Source organism: Epinephelus fuscoguttatus, linkage group LG19 (assembly GCF_011397635.1).
Source record: "Epinephelus fuscoguttatus linkage group LG19, E.fuscoguttatus.final_Chr_v1".
Taxonomy (NCBI): Eukaryota; Metazoa; Chordata; class Actinopteri; order Perciformes; family Serranidae; genus Epinephelus; species Epinephelus fuscoguttatus.
The window spans coordinates 11,294,796-11,315,988 of NC_064770.1; the positions used below are offsets into that span (position 1 = coordinate 11,294,796).

Sequence of the window (21,193 nt, forward strand, 5' to 3'; positions counted from 1 at the left end):
GTGTTCACTTAGGGTCCTGCCATTTACTGACAGTTGATAAGATCCATCATTTTCCCCTCTGGCATCTGTCAACATTCGTGGCTCTGATTCAATTCTGCTGGAGTGTGTAAAGCTGGTAAGTCATATACAAAAGTATAAATCATTTGATTAGAAATCTTTTGAAATGTTTAGTTGTTTTCACTTCAGTGTGTCTCTTTTTCTTGCTTTTTTGTTTTTTACCTTCAGATATCAACATGAGTTCCGATGCCGAGATGGCCCAGTATGGGCCAGCGGCCATCTTTCTCCGCAAACCTGAGAAAGAGAGAGTCGAAGCTCAAAACCGACCATTTGATGCCAGAACAGCCTGCTTTGTGCCTAATGCCAAGGAGCTGTACATCAAAGGTCTAATCCAGAACAAAGACTGTGGCCAAGTCACTGTGAAGACTGAAGCTGATGAGGTAGTTGTCTAAACAACTGAATTACTGCTCAAAAATAATCAAAATAATAAAATTATATCGTAAAGAAATGGACTGGAAGCAGTGGCTGCCTGGGAAAAACACTATAGCATGCTTTAAACCAATTAGTGTAATGTAAAGAATATGTAATTTGGACTGTAACATAAAAATAACAGTAGGGGACATTAAGCCTCAGCTGGTTTGGTGCTTTAATTGTATAAAGAAACCCACATTTTATTGGAAATACATTGTTTTCTCCAGTCAGTATCATTTCACCTTTTCTCCTCTTTTCACTTTATTCTCCAGATTGTAACAGTCAAGGAGGAAGACTGCCATCCCATGAATCCCCCAAAGTACGATAAGATTGAGGACATGGCCATGATGACCCACCTCAATGAGCCCTCTGTGCTGTTTAACCTCAAAGATCGTTATGCAGCGTGGATGATTTATGTAAGTTATTAGTCATCTCTTTGTTTGATTCTCACTCACCCACCTAACATGTGGTATATGCTCATCCACAGACCTACTCTGGGCTCTTCTGTGTCACTGTAAACCCTTACAAGTGGCTGCCTGTGTATGACCCAATTGTGGTGGCGGCCTACAGAGGGAAGAAGCGCATGGAGGCCCCACCTCACATTTTCTCCGTTTCTGATAATGCATATCAAAATATGCTTACAGGTAAGGAAGAGTGAGGAGTTATTTGAGAATGTCAAAACCTTGAGACCTGTAACTGAACAAGAGCAGATGTTGACCCTCAATATCAAATTGGCCAGACATATCAGTACTGAAGATATGATGTCAGTCTCTCACAACTGTGTTGAAACGATTTGTTGAACTGTCAGAGAATTGTTGGTTTTATTGCAAAAAAAATATCTATATTTATTTAATTATGCTTAAGTGTGAATTTTTGTGGGATTTAAAAAAGCATATATTTCTAGGGCAAATACCAGATGCCAATATTTTGACATAGAAGTATCCGAATTTTTTGCTAAATTCATTCTTAACCATTGGACTTACAAACGCATTGTTGGTGGAACTTAAGTTTAAAACAAGACGATACTTTTGAAAGAAGTGATTTGTGTTACACTAACGTTACCATTAACCATGCATATTTAATCTAACTGACCTTGATGCTCTCAGCACATGCAATAGATCTGAATTCATCAGCCTCTGTCATGGTGATTTGTCTCGTCTGTTGTCAACGTGTGTCAGTCACTCTTCGGGTGTATTTTGACATAGAAAAGTGTTTGTCAATAGTTTGTGCTACCCGACAACCTTGCACGCATTGCATAACAGTTTACCCCCACTTTCATGCAGAACATCAGGGAATTGCCTTACATGCTCTTTAGCAGTGATTTTTGCTGGTAAATATGAGATGTTCGTATCACACATGTCTGCATCCTTACAGCTAGAAACAAGAACATGAGTTTGGTGACTTGCAGGAAACTACAATGACTGGTCATATTTGTGGAAAAGTTGCGGTAATTGGACAGAATTGCAAGGTTTTGCAGAATTCAAAGGGACTGGTTGAATTTAGTTGTGCTAGTAAAATAGACAAACAATAACAAACCTCATTAACATTATAATTATTAACAATGACAACAATATAATTATTATTAATAATAATAACAAACACAAAAATAAGAAAAATTCAGTGTACCATTATCCTGTAACTGCCACCTGTGGCCATAGTCGCTGCCATTTCACAACAGTAACATAATACCAAATTAAAGTTGTTTTTAAAACTTGAATAGTTATGGCTAAATAAGGAACAATTAAAGTTTCACAGTGAAAAAAAAAACTCCTTAGGAATGATTAATTAAAAGTTTAACACTCAAAAACTGTACTCATCTTCTTCATTTGGACTGTGTGGGTATGGTTTGGTCAGATTTCATCGATAGTGGTCTCAAGCTCAAATGTAAATATTGCTAAATCCTGACTGGTGCACTAAAGTAAGTGACATTCCATTGCTCCCAGCTGAGCCTCGGCCACTTCAAACCATCATGAATACCAAAGGCAAAAACAAAAATCTCTAAAGTAAAATAATTGCTGCAACTTTGGAAATTTGGTGGTTATGTAGGATCTCAATCATAATACCAAGGCCTTTCAGCCACTTTATCACTTCACACTTGCATCACTTCATTGAGACAAAACTGCCTCTGAAGGTTTTTTTTTAATTACCTACAGATCGTGAGAACCAGTCTGTCCTGATCACGTGAGTCATGTTGCGTTCTAGTAAACTGTGTCATATAATGCAGTCAGTAACAAATGTACAGTGTAATTTGTTTTCTTCAGGTCTCTTCTTTGATTCTGTCTTTACAGTGGAGAATCCGGTGCAGGGAAGACTGTCAACACCAAGCGTGTCATCCAGTACTTTGCGACAATCGCAGTGGCTGGTGGCGACAAGAAAGAGCACTCCTCTGGTAAAATACAGGTAATCCCCCAACAAGATATAAGCCTGAAAAAAACAACAGCACAAAGATACAATGGGATTGTATCTGAAATTGATTCTGGTTGTGTTTTTCAGGGGACACTGGAAGATCAAATCATTTCAGCGAACCCTTTGCTGGAGGCATTCGGGAACGCCAAGACTGTGAGGAATGACAACTCCTCACGATTTGTAAGTTTGAGCTCCCAAAATCGGATCTTTTAAAAGAGACCGTTTGTCCAATGGTCAAAGAACTGCAACCTTGTCGTCTTCTTAAAATACTTCAGAAATATTTATTTCAAACTTAGATATTGTCTCACGCAATTTGCCCAATTTCACGGAGGATTTTATATTTCACAGGGTAAATTCATCAGGATTCACTTTGGAACCACAGGAAAACTGGCTTCTGCGGATATTGAAACCTGTGAGTTTGTTTTTCCACATTAATATTGTTTGTTACATGTATATTTACTAATTAACAATCATTATTTTATAACTGAATATAGATTTGCTGGAAAAGTCAAGAGTGTCATTCCAGTTGTCTGAAGAGAGGAGCTACCACATCTTCTACCAGATACTGACTGGCCACAAACCAGAGCTGATAGGTGTGGTGAGGACTATATATCTTGTAGGTAAAAATATTTTGAATTCAGAAAATGAGTAATTGTTTTTGTTTGTCTCTTCAGAAATGCTTCTCATAACAACAAACCCATATGACTACCCCATGATTAGTCAGGGGCAGATCACTGTGGCCAGCATCGATGACAAAGAAGAGCTGGTTGCTACAGATGTGAGCTGTTTCTTGTATCTCCCCTTCAATAGCATACAAATATTTTTGGCTGCTACTACTAACACTGGATTTAATGTAACAGACAGCCACTGATGTATTGGGCTTTACCAGCGATGAGAAAATGTCCATCTACAAGCTGACAGGCGCTGTGATGCATTATGGAAACATGAAGTTCAAGCAGAAGCAGCGGGAGGAGCAGGCGGAACCCGATGGCACAGAGGGTGAGACTTCTCACTTTAGTCTTTTTATATATCAACGGAGACATGCTGATATTAGCAGTAATGTATTTTTGTCTCTCAGTGGCAGACAAAGTGGCTTTCCTCATGGGTCTAAACTCCGCTGACTTGTTGAAAGGCCTCTGCTACCCCAGAGTGAAAGTGGGGAATGAATATGTCACCAAGGGCCAGACAGTCCCCCAGGTACTTTGACAATACCAACATTTTACAAGTGATAATGTACAGTAAGGTGTAGCTACCAATATAACAAAATAATGCATGAGGTGGAGGCAATGTTATAGCTGATTTGCATATTCTTCCTGAACTGACTGTGACTTTTAACATCCGGACACCTTGTTACAGCCAGTTACAAATAGAAACATCTAATCAGTTGCATGTATAAAGAGAACTGGATACAGCAACGGAAGTGGGACCCTGTTCATGATATGAAAGTTGGTCAGTGGGGCATGAAGCCAAAAACATTAAACTGCTGCTAGAAAATGACCCAGATGATCAACATTGTCTGCGCATTATTGGGCCTATAGAGCAAGCACACTAGAGACTTCCACCGGCTCACCAGTTGACTACATCACTTCGCAAACTTTAATGTGAATAAATTAATTTGTCCGTGCAGCTCTTCTAGAGTTTCCAAATGTTGTTGGACAGAATGGATCAAATTCTGTAAATTCAGTCATTTTGCAGGGTCGTGGCACTCAAGAAAATATATTCACCGATTTACAGACATCTCTTTCACAATGTAAGTCTATTGGAAAAAGTCTTTTTTTGGCCCAATGGCATCACCTGATGGATTTGGAAGTTGTAATTCCATGTTTGACCACTACAAAAATTGGCTTCAAAGCCCGGTGTACTTCCTTCCATAACAAGTAGCCTGGTTTCAGACCTCTGAATCATGGCTTGTAGCACCTATTTGCTCAGCATGTCATAAACTGTAGGTTGGGTGCTGTGTATTGGGCTGGTTTCCATGTGTCCTAGATGGGATTGATAATGGCAACGACAGCTTCCTGCATTGCTTGCAAACCACCTAGCCACATCAGCTACCAAAAAAAGAAAAAAAAAGGGGTTTTAAGTTATGAAAGTAACCCTTAAGCTCTAAAATTTATTTAATTATCCTGAAAAATGTGAACTGCAACTGATTGGTTAGCCCATTCTTAATCTCTGTAGGTCTTGTGTTTTAGCTTTAATGGGACTAAGAATATTGTTGTCATCTTCCTACATAGCTTGCTAGCTACATATGTGAAAAATAGCAACAGAAAATGCCTAAAAAATGGCGACAAGCATGGATGAGATTGACAATGCTGTTCAGGTTATTGTAAGTCCACTTACAGAAATACCAAGTCCTAAACTCTTAAGCTTCAGGCAATAGCTTTCCATAGTCAGTATCGACTGAATCTGAAGTTGGTGGGATGGCTATGTCAGTCATTATGGTTTAGTCAGGGCAAAATTTAACAAATAACCCCCACTTCTAACTCCACCCTAACCCAATCCATGTGCACTTTGGGCAAGTTTATTTACCCTGTTTGCATAAAATTCCATATTTTGTGTTACTGATTCGTGCATCCTCAAAATCTCCTAATCAGGTAACCAATTCAGTTGGTGCTCTGGCCAAGTCTGTCTATGAGAAGATGTTCTTATGGATGGTTATTCGAATCAATGAGATGCTGGACACCAAGCAACCAAGGCAGTTCTTCATTGGGGTGTTGGACATCGCTGGATTTGAAATATTTGATGTGAGTCTGGGAACATTTTGGTCAGTCAGTGGTGATGATTCTCAGTTTTGTGTTGATATGTCACAAGTTAATGCTTCTCACAGTACAACAGCATGGAGCAACTCTGCATTAATTTCACCAACGAGAAGCTGCAACAGTTTTTCAACCACCACATGTTTGTGTTGGAACAAGAGGAGTACAAGAAAGAAGGGATTGACTGGGAGTTCATTGACTTTGGTATGGACTTGGCAGCCTGCATTGAGCTAATTGAAAAGGTAGGATTAACTTGCTGCACATCGGGAAGTGTTTTACCTAATTTAAGGCACTATATATAATGTATATCCGATACATTCAACAGCCAATGGGCATCTTCTCCATCCTTGAAGAGGAGTGTATGTTCCCCAAGGCATCAGACACTTCTTTCAAGAACAAACTTTACGACCAGCATCTTGGAAAAAACAATGCTTTCCAAAAGCCAAAGGTTGTCAAAGGCAAGCCTGAGGCTCACTTTACTCTGGTGCACTATGCCGGCACTGTGGACTACAACATCTCCGGCTGGCTGGAGAAGAACAAAGACCCTCTGAATGAGTCTGTGGTGCAGCTTTACCAGAAGTCATCAATGAAATTACTGTCCTTCTTGTATGCTTCGTTTTCTGGTGCTGAAGCAGGTACTTGTTTTTAAAGCTTTTCAAAAATAATTTCCAAAGACAGAGTCTTACTGATGTGGATGAATATGGAGAACACCTACCAAGCATCATACCTTAGAAAATGCCCGATAATTAATTCAGTGTCTGCTTTCTAGAATCGGGTGGAGATGCTGGTGGCAAAGGTGCAAAGAAAGGAGCTAAGAAGAAAGGCGGCTCATTTCAGACGGTGTCTGCAGTTTTCAGGGTACAAAAGTCTTAATAATCCGTTTAGGTATGATTTTTTCTTGTCCTGAATTGATCCCTTAAAATGGTGCTTCCGCACATTTCAGCTCTGCTTCCAATAAGCTCCATCCGTCAACAGTAACGGTTGGTTGCATTGTTGAACTTTACGGAGGGCGGATTTGATCCAATGCCAAATCAGGGCAAGAAGCAAAACTTTTTTATTGTCAGTGTTTGACCTTTTAAAAGGATGTAATAACATTTGATCCCCTGCAGGAAAATCTTGGAAAACTAATGACAAATTTGAGGAGCACACATCCTCATTTTGTGCGTTGCCTGATTCCAAATGAGATAAAAACTCCAGGTACAAAGATTTGACAAACACTGTATGTCTTGTATAAATATGCTGCTTCCATCTGTTGCCAGTCAGCTCATGTTTATTTCACTGTAGGTATCATGGACAATCACTTGGTTATCCACCAGCTGCGCTGTAACGGTGTGCTGGAGGGTATCAGGATCTGCAGGAAGGGATTCCCCAGCAGGATTATTTATGCTGACTTCAAGCAGAGGTCAGGGAGCTCCCGATAACTACTACTTGTGCTTTCATCTAAAAGATTCCAGTTTGTGATAATCTTTCAATATCCACATTTGAACAGGTACAAAATCCTTAATGCCAGTGCCATCCCTGAAGGACAGTTCATTGATGGAAAGAAAGCTGCAGAGAAGCTTCTTGGTTCAATCGATGTTGACCACACTCAGTACAGATTTGGGGCTACAAAGGTATGTGTCTAAAAGCCTAATAGGGTTACCTTTTAAAGGCGTTTGGAAACACTGTGTATAGATTTTGGCCTTAAAAGCAACACATTGATTGATTTTTTTTTTGGACTGGATGCAGCAATTCTACACAATAATGTTGCAGGTCTTCTTCAAAGCTGGCTTACTCGGCACTCTAGAGGAGCTGCGAGATGAAAAACTAGTTTCTCTAGTGACCCAGACTCAAGCCCTGTGTCGTGGTTATCTCATGAGGAAAGAATTCTCCAAATTAATTGCTCAAAAGTAAGGTCACCACCCATGTTACTTTACAATGATAGAAACCAAACCAATGCCACTTAACACTGCTGCTGTGTATCTTACAGAGACTGTGTCTGGATTCTGCAATATAACCTGCGCTTGTTCATGAATGTGAAGCACTGGCCGTGGATGAAGCTGTTCTTTAAAATAAAGCCACTTCTGAAGAGTGCAGAGACTGAAAAGGAAATGGCAACCATGAAAGAGGACTTCATCAAATGTAAGGAGGATCTGGCTAAGTCAGAGTCGAAGAGGAAGGATCTTGAGGAGAAAATGGTTTCTCTTTTACAGGAGAAAAATAACCTCCTTTTGCAAGTGCAATCTGTGAGTGTCACTACAAATGAAATCCACTGATCTCAGTTGAATCATCCAAAGGACATGCACATCAGTGTTGTTCTCTCTGGGTTTTTTTCTTAGGACTCCGAAAATCTTTGCGATGCAGAGGAGAGATGTGAAGGTTTGATCAAGAGCAAAATCCAGCTGGAGGCCAAACTCAAAGAGGTGACCGAGAGACTGGAGGACGAGGAGGAAATGAACGCTGAGTTGACCGCCAAGAAGCGGAAACTTGAAGACGAATGCTCTGAGCTCAAAAAGGACATTGATGACCTGGAGATCACTCTGGCTAAAGTAGAGAAGGAGAAACATGCCACAGAAAACAAGGTTTGTAATTTTGCCCAGTCTGTGTGGTTGGTACCTCCATGTAGCTCCTACTGAATGGAGCAGGGTTTCTGAAAAACAACATTTCAATGGATTTTGGTTGTGGTGTATTTGGTCATTGGCCAACTAACAACACATGAGTTTTTGGTGCAGACACAGCCACCATGTGGCCATTTATAAAGCTCTCTGCATTTTTGCTTTAACTTCTAAACCATGCCCCCTTTTTTGGCAGATTTTTCAACATTTTCGTTAAACCTTCATATAACTAGTACATTCAATGTCTGGATGATCCTGGATTAAATACAGTTTTTCTTTTTCCAATTTTACATAAATTACATAAATTGCAAAAATTCTTAATTCTTAATTACTCCTTGTACCAAGCCTTATTTGATCTCACTGGGCTTGATTTTCTCCAACAACAGAAAAACAAAATGTAACATTTCAATTGAATTTGGTCACAGTTACAAACAACAGATACAGCCACCTTAAAATACCACCAAAGCACCATTTATAAAGCAGTTTGCATTTTTGCTTATAATCCCTAAACCAGGTCCATTTCTGTCTTTTTCTCAATTTAATATTTTTAATATTTAAATATTTATTTCAAATATATTTTTTAACACTACACCTGTAATTTTCATCCAGACTTTACTGAATTTGGTAAATTCCATGTATGGACAGTAGGACTAGGCAATATATTGATATTATATTGATATTGTGATAGAGAGATATCGTCAATTGTTGTCAAGTGTTGCCAATTCCCTGGTTTTAAAGGCTGGATTACAGTAATGTAATTTTCTGAACTTACCAGACTGTTCTAGTTGTTCTATTATTTACCTTTACCCTCTAAGTCATTATATCCACATTACTGATTATTTATCAAAAATATCACTGTGAGAATATTTTGTGAAAGCACCGACAGTCAATCAACTATTGTATTTGGTTTTCTTCATATATCGCCCAGCCCTAAATCTCAAAGAAAATACAATTTATATTTTTCCAATAACTGGTTGCAAGATTAGAGCAAGCATGGATTACTTAAAATATATTGTCATGATTTTTATACATATTTTACACTTTTAGTTTTTTTTTTTATTATATTCATTTATTACTTGTTATTCTATTACATTTGGGTTGACAGCTGTAGTTACTCTGCACATAGAGTTTACATAAAAACAAAAGTATAGTATATTCAGCTGGTAGTAATTATGTTTCTACATTACAAAAATTTGGAACTTTAACACAAAAATATATTTATCGCTTTTATTTTTTGCAAGGGCGTTTAGATGACACATGAACGCATACATCTGAGCATTTGTAACTGGTGCTACAAGACTATAATTATTTTAAATAATTATCTTGTTTAATTAATTAATTAACCCTTGTATTTTTTCTGATCAGTCTTGATATTCTCTGGCATTGGCCAAACTATCTGCTTTCTGAGTACTTACTGGTTGAAATGTTCATAATTAATGTGTAATAATGAATACTATTTTTTGCAGGTGAAAAACCTGATGGAGGAGCTGGCTGCTCAGGATGAAAACATTGGCAAACTGACCAAAGAGAAGCGAGCCCTTCAGGAGGCTCATCAACAGGCACTGGATGATCTCCAAGCTGAGGAAGACAAAGTCAACTCTCTGGCCAAAGCCAAGGCGAAGCTTGAACAGCAAGTGGATGATGTGAGTTGCTGCAGGCAAGAATATATTTCGGTGTCACTTGACAGCTTAATTAACTCTCTACAATTTGCTTCCAAGCTTGAGGGTTCACTGGAGCAGGAAAAGAAGATCCGCATGGACCAGGAAAGAGCCAAGAGGAAGCTCGAGGGGGATCTGAAACTCACGCAAGAATCCCTGATGGACCTGGAAAATGACAAACAACAATCTGAGGAGAAGATTAAGAAGTAAGTTCACAGCACTGATGACGTACAGCATGTATGAGGATAATAAATCTTGGGTTTAAACTGACATCTTGTGTCTTCTTGTCCTTGCAGAAAAGAATTTGAAAACAACCAGCTGCTCAGCAAGATTTCAGACGAGCAAACGATTAACAACCAGTTTCAGAAGAAGATAAAGGAGCTCCACGTAATAAAACTCAGATTAAAGTCATGCATTAATCACACTGATAACACCCCTCATATATGCATACTGCACTTTTTGTTTTAAGGCTCGTATTGAAGAACTAGAGGAAGAAGTTGAGTCTGAACGAGCCGTCAGGGCAAAGATCGAGAAGCAGAGGTCCGACCTCACCAGGGAGATCGAGGAGATCAGCGAGAGGCTGGAGGAGTCCGGAGGAGCCACGGCCGCTCAGATCGAGATGAACAAGAAGCGGGAAGCCGAGTTCCTCAAACTGCGGCGTGACCTGGAGGAGTCCACGCTGCACCACGAGGCCACAACTGCCGCGCTGCGCAAGAAGCAGGCGGACAGCATGGCTGAGCTGGGAGAGCAGATCGATAACCTCCAGAGAATCAAACAGAAACTGGAAAAGGAAAAGAGTGAGATGAGAATGGAGATCGACGATTTGTCTGTTAATATGGAGACAGTTGCAAAAACCAAGGTGAGATTTTATGAATCTGGAATATGGCATTAGCATGAAACATGCATTCAGATCCTTAAAGTAAAAGTACTAACACCACACTGTGAAAATACTCCAAAACAACCAAAAGTCCTGCATTCAGACTGAAGTTGAGTCACATTGTGCAGTAAAATGTTCCCTGTCAGTGTTTTACTATTATACAGTATATGATGTATTTGGATAATGAAGCATTTTCCTGCTGTGGTTGTGTGTGTCACTTTCAACTCCTTTATATACTGTTGGGTAGTTTAATCTACAGCAATCCATCATATTTTATAATATCATCATGCTTGTAGCTTCACTGTCCTCTGAGAACCATGTATCTCTAAAAAGTCAACCCTTCTCCCGCTGATCCGAGAGGGTTTTTAAAGAGTTTATTTAGTTTAAGAAGTAGGTGAATTTTCTCAACACATAAAAACACGTCATCCTTCAGTTTTTCACAAACATTCAAAATCTACTCATCTAGACATACATTGTTTTCACTGGACAGGATGGGGATAAAAAATCTGTAATCTGAAAAGTAACTAAAGCTGTCAGACAAATGTCGCAGAGTAAATGCCTAAAATGGACATACTATTTTTACACTCCTTTAGGTCAACCTGGAGAAGACGTGTCGCTCACTTGAAGATCAGCTTCTGGAGCTAAAGACCAAGAATGATGAAAACATGCGGCAAATTTGTGATCTCACCAATCAGAGGGCTCGGTTTCAAGCTGAAAATAGTAAGTCTTTTCTTCCTCTTGTTGACACTCATAAAAATACAGAGTTTATTCAGTGGTGGAGAAAGTACTTAGGTCCTCTAGGAAAGCAAATGAATACCACAGTGTAAAAGTAATCTGATACAAGTCCTGCATTGAAAATATTTCTCAAGTAATTTTATGAATTTTCAGAAAACTATACTTAAAGGGCCAGTGTGTAATATCTGGCCTGGTTTATTATCAAATCTGAATCTGAATCTGAATATTCTACCCATTAATATGTTTATACGCCGCCATGTATGTACGGCAGACCGAGCGGACAATCCAGCCAGCCAGAGAACGCGTTTCGCGTGTAAAAATCAACCAACGAAGACAGCGGAAGGAAAGAAGAAGGAGGAGGAGGAAACAGCAGAGAGTGTTAGTAGTTCGTTGATAGAGAGTAGTGAAAAGTTTTTTTAGTTATAAAGTTTGCGAATGGACCACACTTACCACGCAGCAGGAGAGAATGAACCCGAACCGTCATCTTTGAGGAAAAGAAGACGCAACTTCACTCCTTGTGATGCACTCTCTGCTGTGCTTTTCCTCCTGATGATATATCTCCCCAATGATGGTAGCACTGAATCCCATTCTGTGCAGCCAAATGGGAGCGGAGGATTCAGCCTCTCTTCTCACCCGCTCAGCATCAAACACATGGAGTTCCTCATCTGTATGCTCTGGCTCAAACAGGTATGGCTCTGGATCTGTGTCCGCTACGAGAAACTCTTCAAAATCGCGTTCAAAGTTGTCCATTGCAGCTACTATAGTCCAGAGATATTGCTAGGCTAAATAAACAGCTGAGCTCTGTTTACAGGCTACACTGTCAGTCAGTGTGCGGGAGGAGGTTGGTGGAGCAGAGAGGGGGTGCCCGCTAGGTATTGTAAACAAGTATGTGTGTATGAAGTGTGTCTGTTACGCTAGAAGAGTCAGACTTTGGGACGGAGTCTTTTACCCCCTGGAGTGTTACCGGAGTTTTTGGAGTGCTCAAATAAACTGGCCTTTTTCCCGAACGCTCCTCTGGTCTCCTGCTCGTGAGGGATTCATTACAATATCGTAACATGGTTTAGATTTCTAAATAAATATTCACCTTGTCGCTAGATAGACCTACTCCTGAAAAACTCATGTCTGCGCAAGGCTTTTTGTCCCTACGAGGCCACCGTCATTTACCCGACGGGAGGGGTGAGCGAGTGAGCCCTGCAATCTAGAATTTGACCACTGATGTCACTGTTTTCAACCCATTTTACACACTGGCCCTTTAAAGTACTAAAAGAGAAAAATGTCCCTTGTTGCTGTTCTTTTGTTATATATTATTAGATTATTATTATTACTTGTGCATTAATGTAAAAGCAGGATTTTACTGTTTTAGCTGGTGTTGAATTATTAACGAAATTATTTTCATTTTGAATTCATCCGCTGATTATTTTCTCCATTAATCGATTGATTGGTTTGTAAACATCCTGAAAATAGTGAGAAATCGGTTTACTTTTTAACAAAACATTATACTTCTGAAAACTCTTTATATGTTTTGCATGCAAACATTTTAACTTGTAAGCTATCATACAAATACAGAGAAGTAAAAAGTACAATATTCCCCACTAAAATGTAGTAGAAGTACGAAACAGCATGAAATAGGAATACTCAAGTGAAGTTCAAGTACATGTAAAAAGTAAAGGTACTTGAGAATATATGTAATTAGTTGCATCCCACCACTGAGTTTAATTCAACTTTTCTTATGTGGCTCATTTTAGCTGAATGCTCGCGTCAAATGGAAGAGAGAGAGAGTCTCATCTCCCAGCTGACGAGAGGAAAACAGGGATTCACCACACAGATTGATGAGCTGAAAAGACTGATCGAGGAGGAAACAAAGGTAATCAGAGGTTTGCAAACACTGGCACTTCTTCTTCTGCGTCACTTGTCTTGGGTCATGACATTCCTCATCGATGTCTTCCTCGATAGGCAAAAAACGCCCTGGCTCACAGTTTACAGTCGGCCCGTCATGACTGTGACCTCCTGCGAGAGCAGTATGAGGAGGAGCAGGAGGCCAAAGCTGAGCTGCAGCGCAGTTTGTCCAAAGCAAACACTGAGGTGGCTCTGTGGAGGAACAAATATGAGACTGATGCCATCCAACGCACCGAGGAGCTGGAGGAAGCAAAGTAATTATACACTGAGATTAAATCAATACATCAGGCTAATGCTGGCTAAAAGTAAATATTAGATAGCAAACAGTTCCTTATGTGATGAAGAGTAAAAGAGTGCACATTATATTGAATTTATTTTGATTAACATTAAAAATATTTTTTTTTCTATTGATTCTGATTTCAATACACACTTCATTTTGTGGGTTTATAAGTAGAATAATCTAATAATCATCCAATAAACTTCAACACTGTTTGAGGAGGTTTATTGGAAAGGATGCTGTAATTTTTTACTAATAAGGAAAATAAAGACAGTGTTTATTTGGATGGCTACCGGTTAATAATTCCAATTAATTGCTAGCACAGCTGAGCAAACTAAAATATTAAATGTTTCTGTAGGCAAGCATGTACGTTATGAAGGACAATGTTTCCAGTTATAATTGAACAATGACTAAATATTTAAAATTGATTTTTTTTTTTCTGGAATTAATTTGCGGAAACTGGTTTTAAACTCAACACAACAAATTAAATTCTGGCTAAAATAGCTGCAACAATAAAACTGTATTTCTCTCTATTTTTTAAGTGTTATATAATATTGTTATTTCCAGCAAACAAGAAAATCATTAGGAAATAACAGACACATAAAATAAAGCTTTACTTTCAGAAAAAGTTCCTTATAAAGAAAGCTGTGATTCTTTACACAGATAATAATGAAAATAAGGTTGGTGTTTATTTGGCACAGTACATATTGATTTATTCCACTTAGTTGCTTGCGCAAACTACAGAGTCTTGTAGTTCACAGCTCAGCATTCAACAATGCAAAATGTTCCTACAGGCAATAATTCAGTCCAGTATATACTGCATGAGGGATAATATCTTCAATAATATTTGAACAGTGACTTTTGTAATAAAATAACATTTTTCTTTATTTTTCGAGTAAGTTAATATATTTTTACTTCCATTAAACTTCCAAGGAAATTATTCGGAATTTACAGACCTGTAAAATACAGCATTACCTGTCAAAAACACTGATATCCGTCATACTGGTTGTATTCCAACACTGACTTTATCTTAAGTCCCTTACAAAGTTCATTCCTGACAGGAAAAAGCTCGCCCAGCGCCTCCAAGAGGCTGAAGAACATATTGAAGCAGTGAACTCAAAGTGTGCCTCGCTAGAGAAAACTAAACAGAGACTTCAGAATGAGATGGAGGATCTCATGGTGGATGTGGAAAGGTCCAACAGCTTAGCTGCCACCCTCGACAAGAAGCAGAGAAGCTTTGACAAGGTATTGTGCATTACACCACATACAGTAGATGAGATCTTTATTTCACATCATTAATTATGAGTAGCTAATGTTTCAATGAATTCAGGTCGTAGCTGAGTGGAAGCAGAAGTACGAGGAGTCTCAGGCGGAGCTGGAAAGCTCTCAGAAAGAGTCTCGATCTCTGAGCACTGAGCTTTTCAAACTGAAGAACTCCTACGAAGAAGCACTGGACCATCTGGAGACCATGAAAAGGGAAAATAAAAACCTGCAACGTGAGTGAAATGTTATTGTGAGAAAATGAAAGTTTGTGTGAAACATTTTTAAATCAATGATTGATTCTGAAAACAGAGGAGATCTCAGACTTGACGGAGCAACTTGTGGAGGCCGGCAAGACAATTCATGAGCTGGAGAAGTTCAAGAAGCAGGTGGAGACAGAAAAATATGACATGCAAACCTCCCTTGAAGAAGCTGAGGTATGGCTGATAACACACCATCAAATGCTTCCTCACTGAAAACATGGCACAAAGCATTGGTGTAATTAACCACTGATGTGTTTAAAGGCTTCCCTGGAGCAAGAGGAGTCCAAGATCCTGCGTCTGCAGATGGAGCTGAACCAGTTAAAGGCTGAAGTTGACAGAAAAGTGGCGGAGAAAGACGAGGAGATCGACCAGCTGAAGAGAAACAACCAGAGAGTGATGGAGTCCATGCAGGCCACACTGGACGCAGAGGTCCGCAGCAGAAATGACGCCCTGAGGGTGAAGAAGAAGATGGAGGGCGACCTCAATGAGATGGAGATCCAGCTGAGTCATGCTAACAGGCAGGCGGCCGAGGCTCAGAAGCAACTGAGGAATGTTCAAGGGCAACTCAAGGTACATAGCATAGAGTTAAAGCAGGAATATGTATCTTTTAAAAGAGGAAGTAACTTAATCTTCCTCTTGCAAATGAAAAGTTTATGAGCCAAAAATTGCACCATTGCTCATGACCATGAAATGTTTTTGCATGAAAAAAAAATTACTGAAACAATGTTCAAAAAACTTGCCAGTTAAGTCCCTGCCAACAGACTGATCAACTAATTGTTTCAGCTGTACTTACACATTTCCATGTGTTGTACAGAAAACTTAATTTGTAAAATAACTCAAGACTAAAGCTGTCAAATTATTGTAGTGAAGTAATACATATGAAGTGACATGAGAAAATACTCGAGTCAAGTAAAACTATTTCAAATTTGTACTTAAGAACACTATTTGAGTAAATTTACTTGTTAAATTACACGACTGCAATGGACAAATGCATTTTTAGGATGCCCAGATCCACCTGGATGACTCTGTCAGAGGGCAAGATGATATGAAGGAGCAGGTTGCCATGATGGAGCGTAGGACGACCTTGCTGCAGGCCGAGGTTGAAGAGCTTCGAGCCGCCGTGGAACAAACAGAGCGGAGCCGCAAACTGTCTGAGCAGGAACTGGTTGATGCCAGCGAGCGCGCAGGCCTTCTGCATTCTCAGGTAGGTTGTTTACAAGTATCAAACTCATTGAACAAAACCTCCTTTGATTTGGAGAAGTCACATCTCTTTCATCTCTGGCAGAACACCAGTCTACTAAACACCAAAAAGAAGCTCGAGGCGGATGTAACTCAGCTTCACAGTGAGATAGACGATGCTGTTCAAGAGGCCAGGAATGCTGAGGAGAAGGCTAAGAAGGCCATCACTGATGTAAGGTGCTCTTCCAGGGCTTTTATGCTGGTTAACACAGACTTCATGGAATTAAAATACTCCTGTTGTGTTACCTCTAGGCTGCCATGATGGCTGAAGAGCTGAGGAAGGAGCAGGACACCAGCGCGCACCTGGAGAGGATGAAGAAGAACCTGGAAGTGACGGTGAAAGACCTGCAGCACCGATTAGACGAGGCAGAAAACTTGGCTATGAAGGGCGGAAAGAAACAGCTTCAGAAACTGGAGGCAAGAGTATGTATACTGTATCTAGTGACATATTATAGAATATTAGTAATAACAGAAAATGAATTAGTAATCTGCACTAAAATGAGACATGATGTCTGATGACATGATGGAGAACCTGGATCTTATCAGGGGATATCCAGACTACTTACAAGGTCTCATTTCAGTTTTAATAACTGAGTTATTAAAACTGATTTAATTCAAATACATTTATGGATTTAAATGCTATTTTTTGCAGCATTGTTTAAAGTTGACATGTGCATGCATAATTTATATTTGACTGCAACTGCACAACCAAATTCCTCTCAGTCCCAGGTTGTCAAATACCAACATTTTGTTTCACCCCTCTGCGTCTCATAGCGATGCAAACCCATTGAAACATGGTAATGGTCATGGTTAGGTTTTTGGCAACAAAACTGCTTGGTTAGGTTTAGTAAAAATATAATGTTTGGGCTAAAATAAGTATGCTTCTTATGAAATAATAATGTGTTACACCACAAGTGGTACTGTACAATACATCCAAAGTTCAAAATGCCATGCCTACAGGAATTTGGTAACCAGTTATCGGAAAATTGCATTTCATGAAGAAACAAATAATGAGTGGCTTATTTTCTCACTTACATTTCTTGTTCTTGTGAACAAGTGAACATCACAATGTTTCAGTTCTACCCAGTGAATTTTTCCTAACCTTCTCCGTACGTCAGCAAACAGGATAAGTGACGTGTCGCTTGCTTAAAAAATGCTGCCCTGGCTCTATTATCGTAAAGCTTGACACACCTCCAGCCTATTTTCAGAGCAACAACAAGCTGTTTCCTAGGCTCGATCAGGGCTCAATTGTTGGTCCCCGAAATGTTGTTATTGCTGGTAGTACATCTGGACAGTTTTAGTGTGGGGTAATTTGCTCATTGTATGTTAGGCAGAAGTGTTATCAATATGTGTTATGTACCAAAAATGGTGACGGTTGGTTGAAATTTGAACCTTCTTAGAACTGATAAAAATATGTTCCTGTGGCCACATGTTGGTTGTAGCAGATTGGAGACAAAAACTGTTACCCTGAACATTAGCACTTTGTTTTGATAGTCCATTTCCAGATAGTTTATTGAGTATTTGTAACATTTCAACAGCTTATTAGATTCAACAATTCAACGTTTGCTTTCTTCTGTAGACCTATGCTGCAAAGGTTGAGTGAATAGTTCAAGCTCAACTAAATTACTCTGAGAATATGTAGGCATGGTCTTAATTGTGACATAGACTCTACAGATAATACAGTTCTCTTTCAACACGATTGTTTTCTACCATTGATTATCCAGTACATCTGCAAAGGCACATTCTTTTTATGTTTTGATGAAACATCCTGGCTCTAAAAGTCTTGACTCTAAATTTGTGGTCTTGTTTTCTAATGTGACTGTCGTTTCATCAAAGCATTTCAAATCTGCATGGGAGGCAGATGTTGGTGTGGAGTTGACTGAGGAGGTGTGGAAAGAGGGGATGAAGAGGATCCATCTAAGCTTAATTAATGCTAGACTGCAGTTGATTCAGTTCAAAGTCATGCACAGATTACATTATTCCAAACACTGACAAAATGTGTTCTTACGTATCTGCTATCTGTGACAGATGTAGCTTAGCAAAAGGTACTCTAGGTCATGATTTCTGTTTTTTTCCTGAGAGTGTTCCTTTTTGGCAGTATATCTTCTCTTGGTATTGTTATATTTACAACATTTAGATTGAACTTGAGCCATTAAGTGCTCTGTTTGGTTGTTCTGAAGCTTCTCTTGCTCTGCCACATACTGCACACAAGCCTGTGATGGTTGGCATGTAATAATAAAGAGGACTATTTCTAAGGAATGGAAGGCTACCAGTGCTCCTTGCTTCTCTAGATGGCTGAGGGTACTAGTCTCGGGGACTCACCTTGAGAGACTTTGATATAACAAACTGAGTTTGTATGATAAATTAGAGAGTATTTGGGGCCCAGTAGTTAGGCACCTTTATTCACCATCTAATAGCTCAAGTCCCCACTGTGAGTCACCATGCTTTGTTATTCTTGTATTCTTGGCCATTTTTCCTGTCTGTTTACTTTGGTCAGGTTTTTTTTTGGTTTGTTTTGTTTTGGGTTGTTTATTCATGTGGGTCGAGTATGTCTGTTAGTCTGTTTGTATATTTTTTTTAGATATGAAGTGCACGTAACCCACAGACTACAATAGTACCACATGTCTAACCACTGAAGGTTAAAAGGTATCTGTCAGCTGACAAATCTGACTTAACCACTTCAACAAAAAATCCGAATAAAAACCCTAGAGACTTATTATAACATTAGTATGCTTAAAATCATAGAAAATATTCTAAACTGTGCTCTTCAGGTCCGTGAGCTGGAAAATGAGCTGGAAGCAGAACAGAAACGCTCTTCAGAGGCTGTGAAAGGAATCCGTAAATATGAGAGGAGAGTCAAGGAGCTAAGCTATCAGGTAAAGCTATAACAACTCACTAACTTTGTCATTAAGTCACTGAACCTCTGAGCATTTCAGTGCAATATTGTTGTTGTAAAAATAATCCAATCATGATAGACAGAATCCAGAAGCTTCTCTTTGCGTCTTTCAGTCTGAGGAAGACAAGAAAAACAACATCCGCCTGCAGGATTTGGTCGACAAGCTCCAGATGAAAATGAAGGCCTACAAACGCCACGCTGAGGAAGCTGTGAGTCCATCACATTAAAATCTATTTAATCATGCGTCACATCATCAGTACCAGTGCAGGAACGTAACAAAGTACATTTACTCAAGTAATGTACTAAAGCACAAGTTAGAGGTACTTCTGCCTTACTTGAATAAAAAATCCAACATACACATTCATGCAGCAGGTGATACTTGTCTCAAAACATTGACAGGGAACATTTTACTGCACAATAAGTACTTTTACATCGGATACTTTCACTGAAGTAAAGGATCTGAATACTTCATCCACCACTGAATAATACAGTCAACATGATTCGTTTCCAGGAGGAGCAGTCTAACGTGCAAATGGCGAGATTCAGGAAGGCTCAGCATGATCTGGAGGAGGCTGAAGAAAGAGCTGATGTGGCCGAATCTCTGGCCAATAAGATGCGAGCAAAGAGCCGTGAAATTGGGACAAAGGTACTGAGTGTCTTTTATTTCATATGTACAGTAAATACTAACACTTAGCTGTTTCTGTGGAAGGAGAAGTGGGATATTTAGAAGCTGGAATGACCACTATGTGTAATGAAAGACAATAAACAAACTTGACATTTGCCCTTGTTGTCTGTTTGAGTGGAACTCACAGTGGTAGTTAATGACAAATAAATGAGGTAAATAATCAGAGTTTTATCCCATAAATACATTTTTTTGGCTTCGATGATCAAAGCAGGTGATGGAAATTATAAAATGATGTATTAATATAAACTGCTTTTGCATCGTTCACAGGCACCAGAAGGACAGGGCGAGTAGCTGAACGTTGGACTTGAACTCTCTGAACACCAGCTGAGACTGAGAAATGTGCATGACAGAAGTGTTTGAAAGCAAATTATATAAAGAAGTTCATCATATCATATTCATATTATTGTGTGTTAACTCATATCAGTAAATCTTAGTAAAATGAATAAAGCAATCATTAGACACATAAGTTATTTATATATTTAACTAATCCAGTAGTGATGGAGAAGACAACATGAAATGTAGCTACAATACTAATGTCTCCAAATAATGATATTACACTAAATCTCCTGTGAGATAAATGATCAAAATAGGAATTTAATTGGTACATAAAGAAAAACTATCCAATTGGTTTTAAAAGGCTATTATTATGAATGTATACAAGTGGTATATTAATTATGCATTATGTTTTAACAGCCTCCTCTGGGCCCTGGAGCCTCAAGGGCCACCAAAAGCTCCCTTTGTTGCAGTAACCTTATTAATTGAACTTTGTTTGAGGATATGAAATATCAGAGCACCATAAAATAACTGACAAGATTTGGTGATGACTCCTACTTTATTACCTGGTCTCGAGGCCCGGTTATAAAGAGGGTTCTGTTTCAGATCTAGTTGTAAACCCTTAATTACTTCAGATTACACTCTGCTCATATCTTGCATACATATAAATCAGTGTTTTTAATCCAACTACTAAACTATATTCCAGCATAAGAATACTGAACAGGGAACCGAGAGGGTTATTCGGGACTTCTTAACATGATAATCTGTCTGTTATGTTTAATATACACCACATGAGCATTTAGTTATTCTGGTTGTATTTGTCTTTGTTCAGTCTTTTCCTCTTTTGTTGGACTCACATGCATCTCATTTTCTCATTTCTTTAGGCGCTCTCACTGTCATAGTTTAGTTCATT

At 39.1% G+C, this 21,193-nt stretch overlaps 1 protein-coding gene across 1 annotated transcript; it reads left to right on the plus strand.

The window, feature by feature from the left end:
* The first annotated feature begins 233 nt into the window (after nt 1-233).
* On the plus strand, nt 234-21,163 carry LOC125878973 (myosin heavy chain, fast skeletal muscle-like). The gene is made up of 39 exons (XM_049560523.1): nt 234-437; nt 741-884; nt 956-1,112; nt 2,622-2,649; nt 2,757-2,868; nt 2,962-3,054; nt 3,223-3,286; nt 3,369-3,467; nt 3,549-3,652; nt 3,735-3,873; nt 3,953-4,071; nt 5,466-5,615; nt 5,699-5,869; nt 5,953-6,262; nt 6,397-6,485; nt 6,737-6,824; nt 6,912-7,029; nt 7,117-7,240; nt 7,380-7,516; nt 7,597-7,852; nt 7,946-8,188; nt 9,688-9,864; nt 9,940-10,085; nt 10,176-10,266; nt 10,349-10,738; nt 11,350-11,476; nt 13,237-13,355; nt 13,445-13,641; nt 14,726-14,909; nt 14,995-15,160; nt 15,237-15,361; nt 15,449-15,757; nt 16,188-16,391; nt 16,473-16,598; nt 16,679-16,849; nt 19,198-19,302; nt 19,436-19,531; nt 19,834-19,968; nt 20,275-21,163. The coding sequence occupies exons 1-39, from the start codon at nt 234-236 to the stop codon at nt 20,296-20,298; spliced, it is 5,841 nt and encodes a 1,946-aa protein (XP_049416480.1). The 3' UTR covers nt 20,299-21,163.
* The last annotated feature ends 30 nt before the right edge of the window (nt 21,164-21,193 follow it).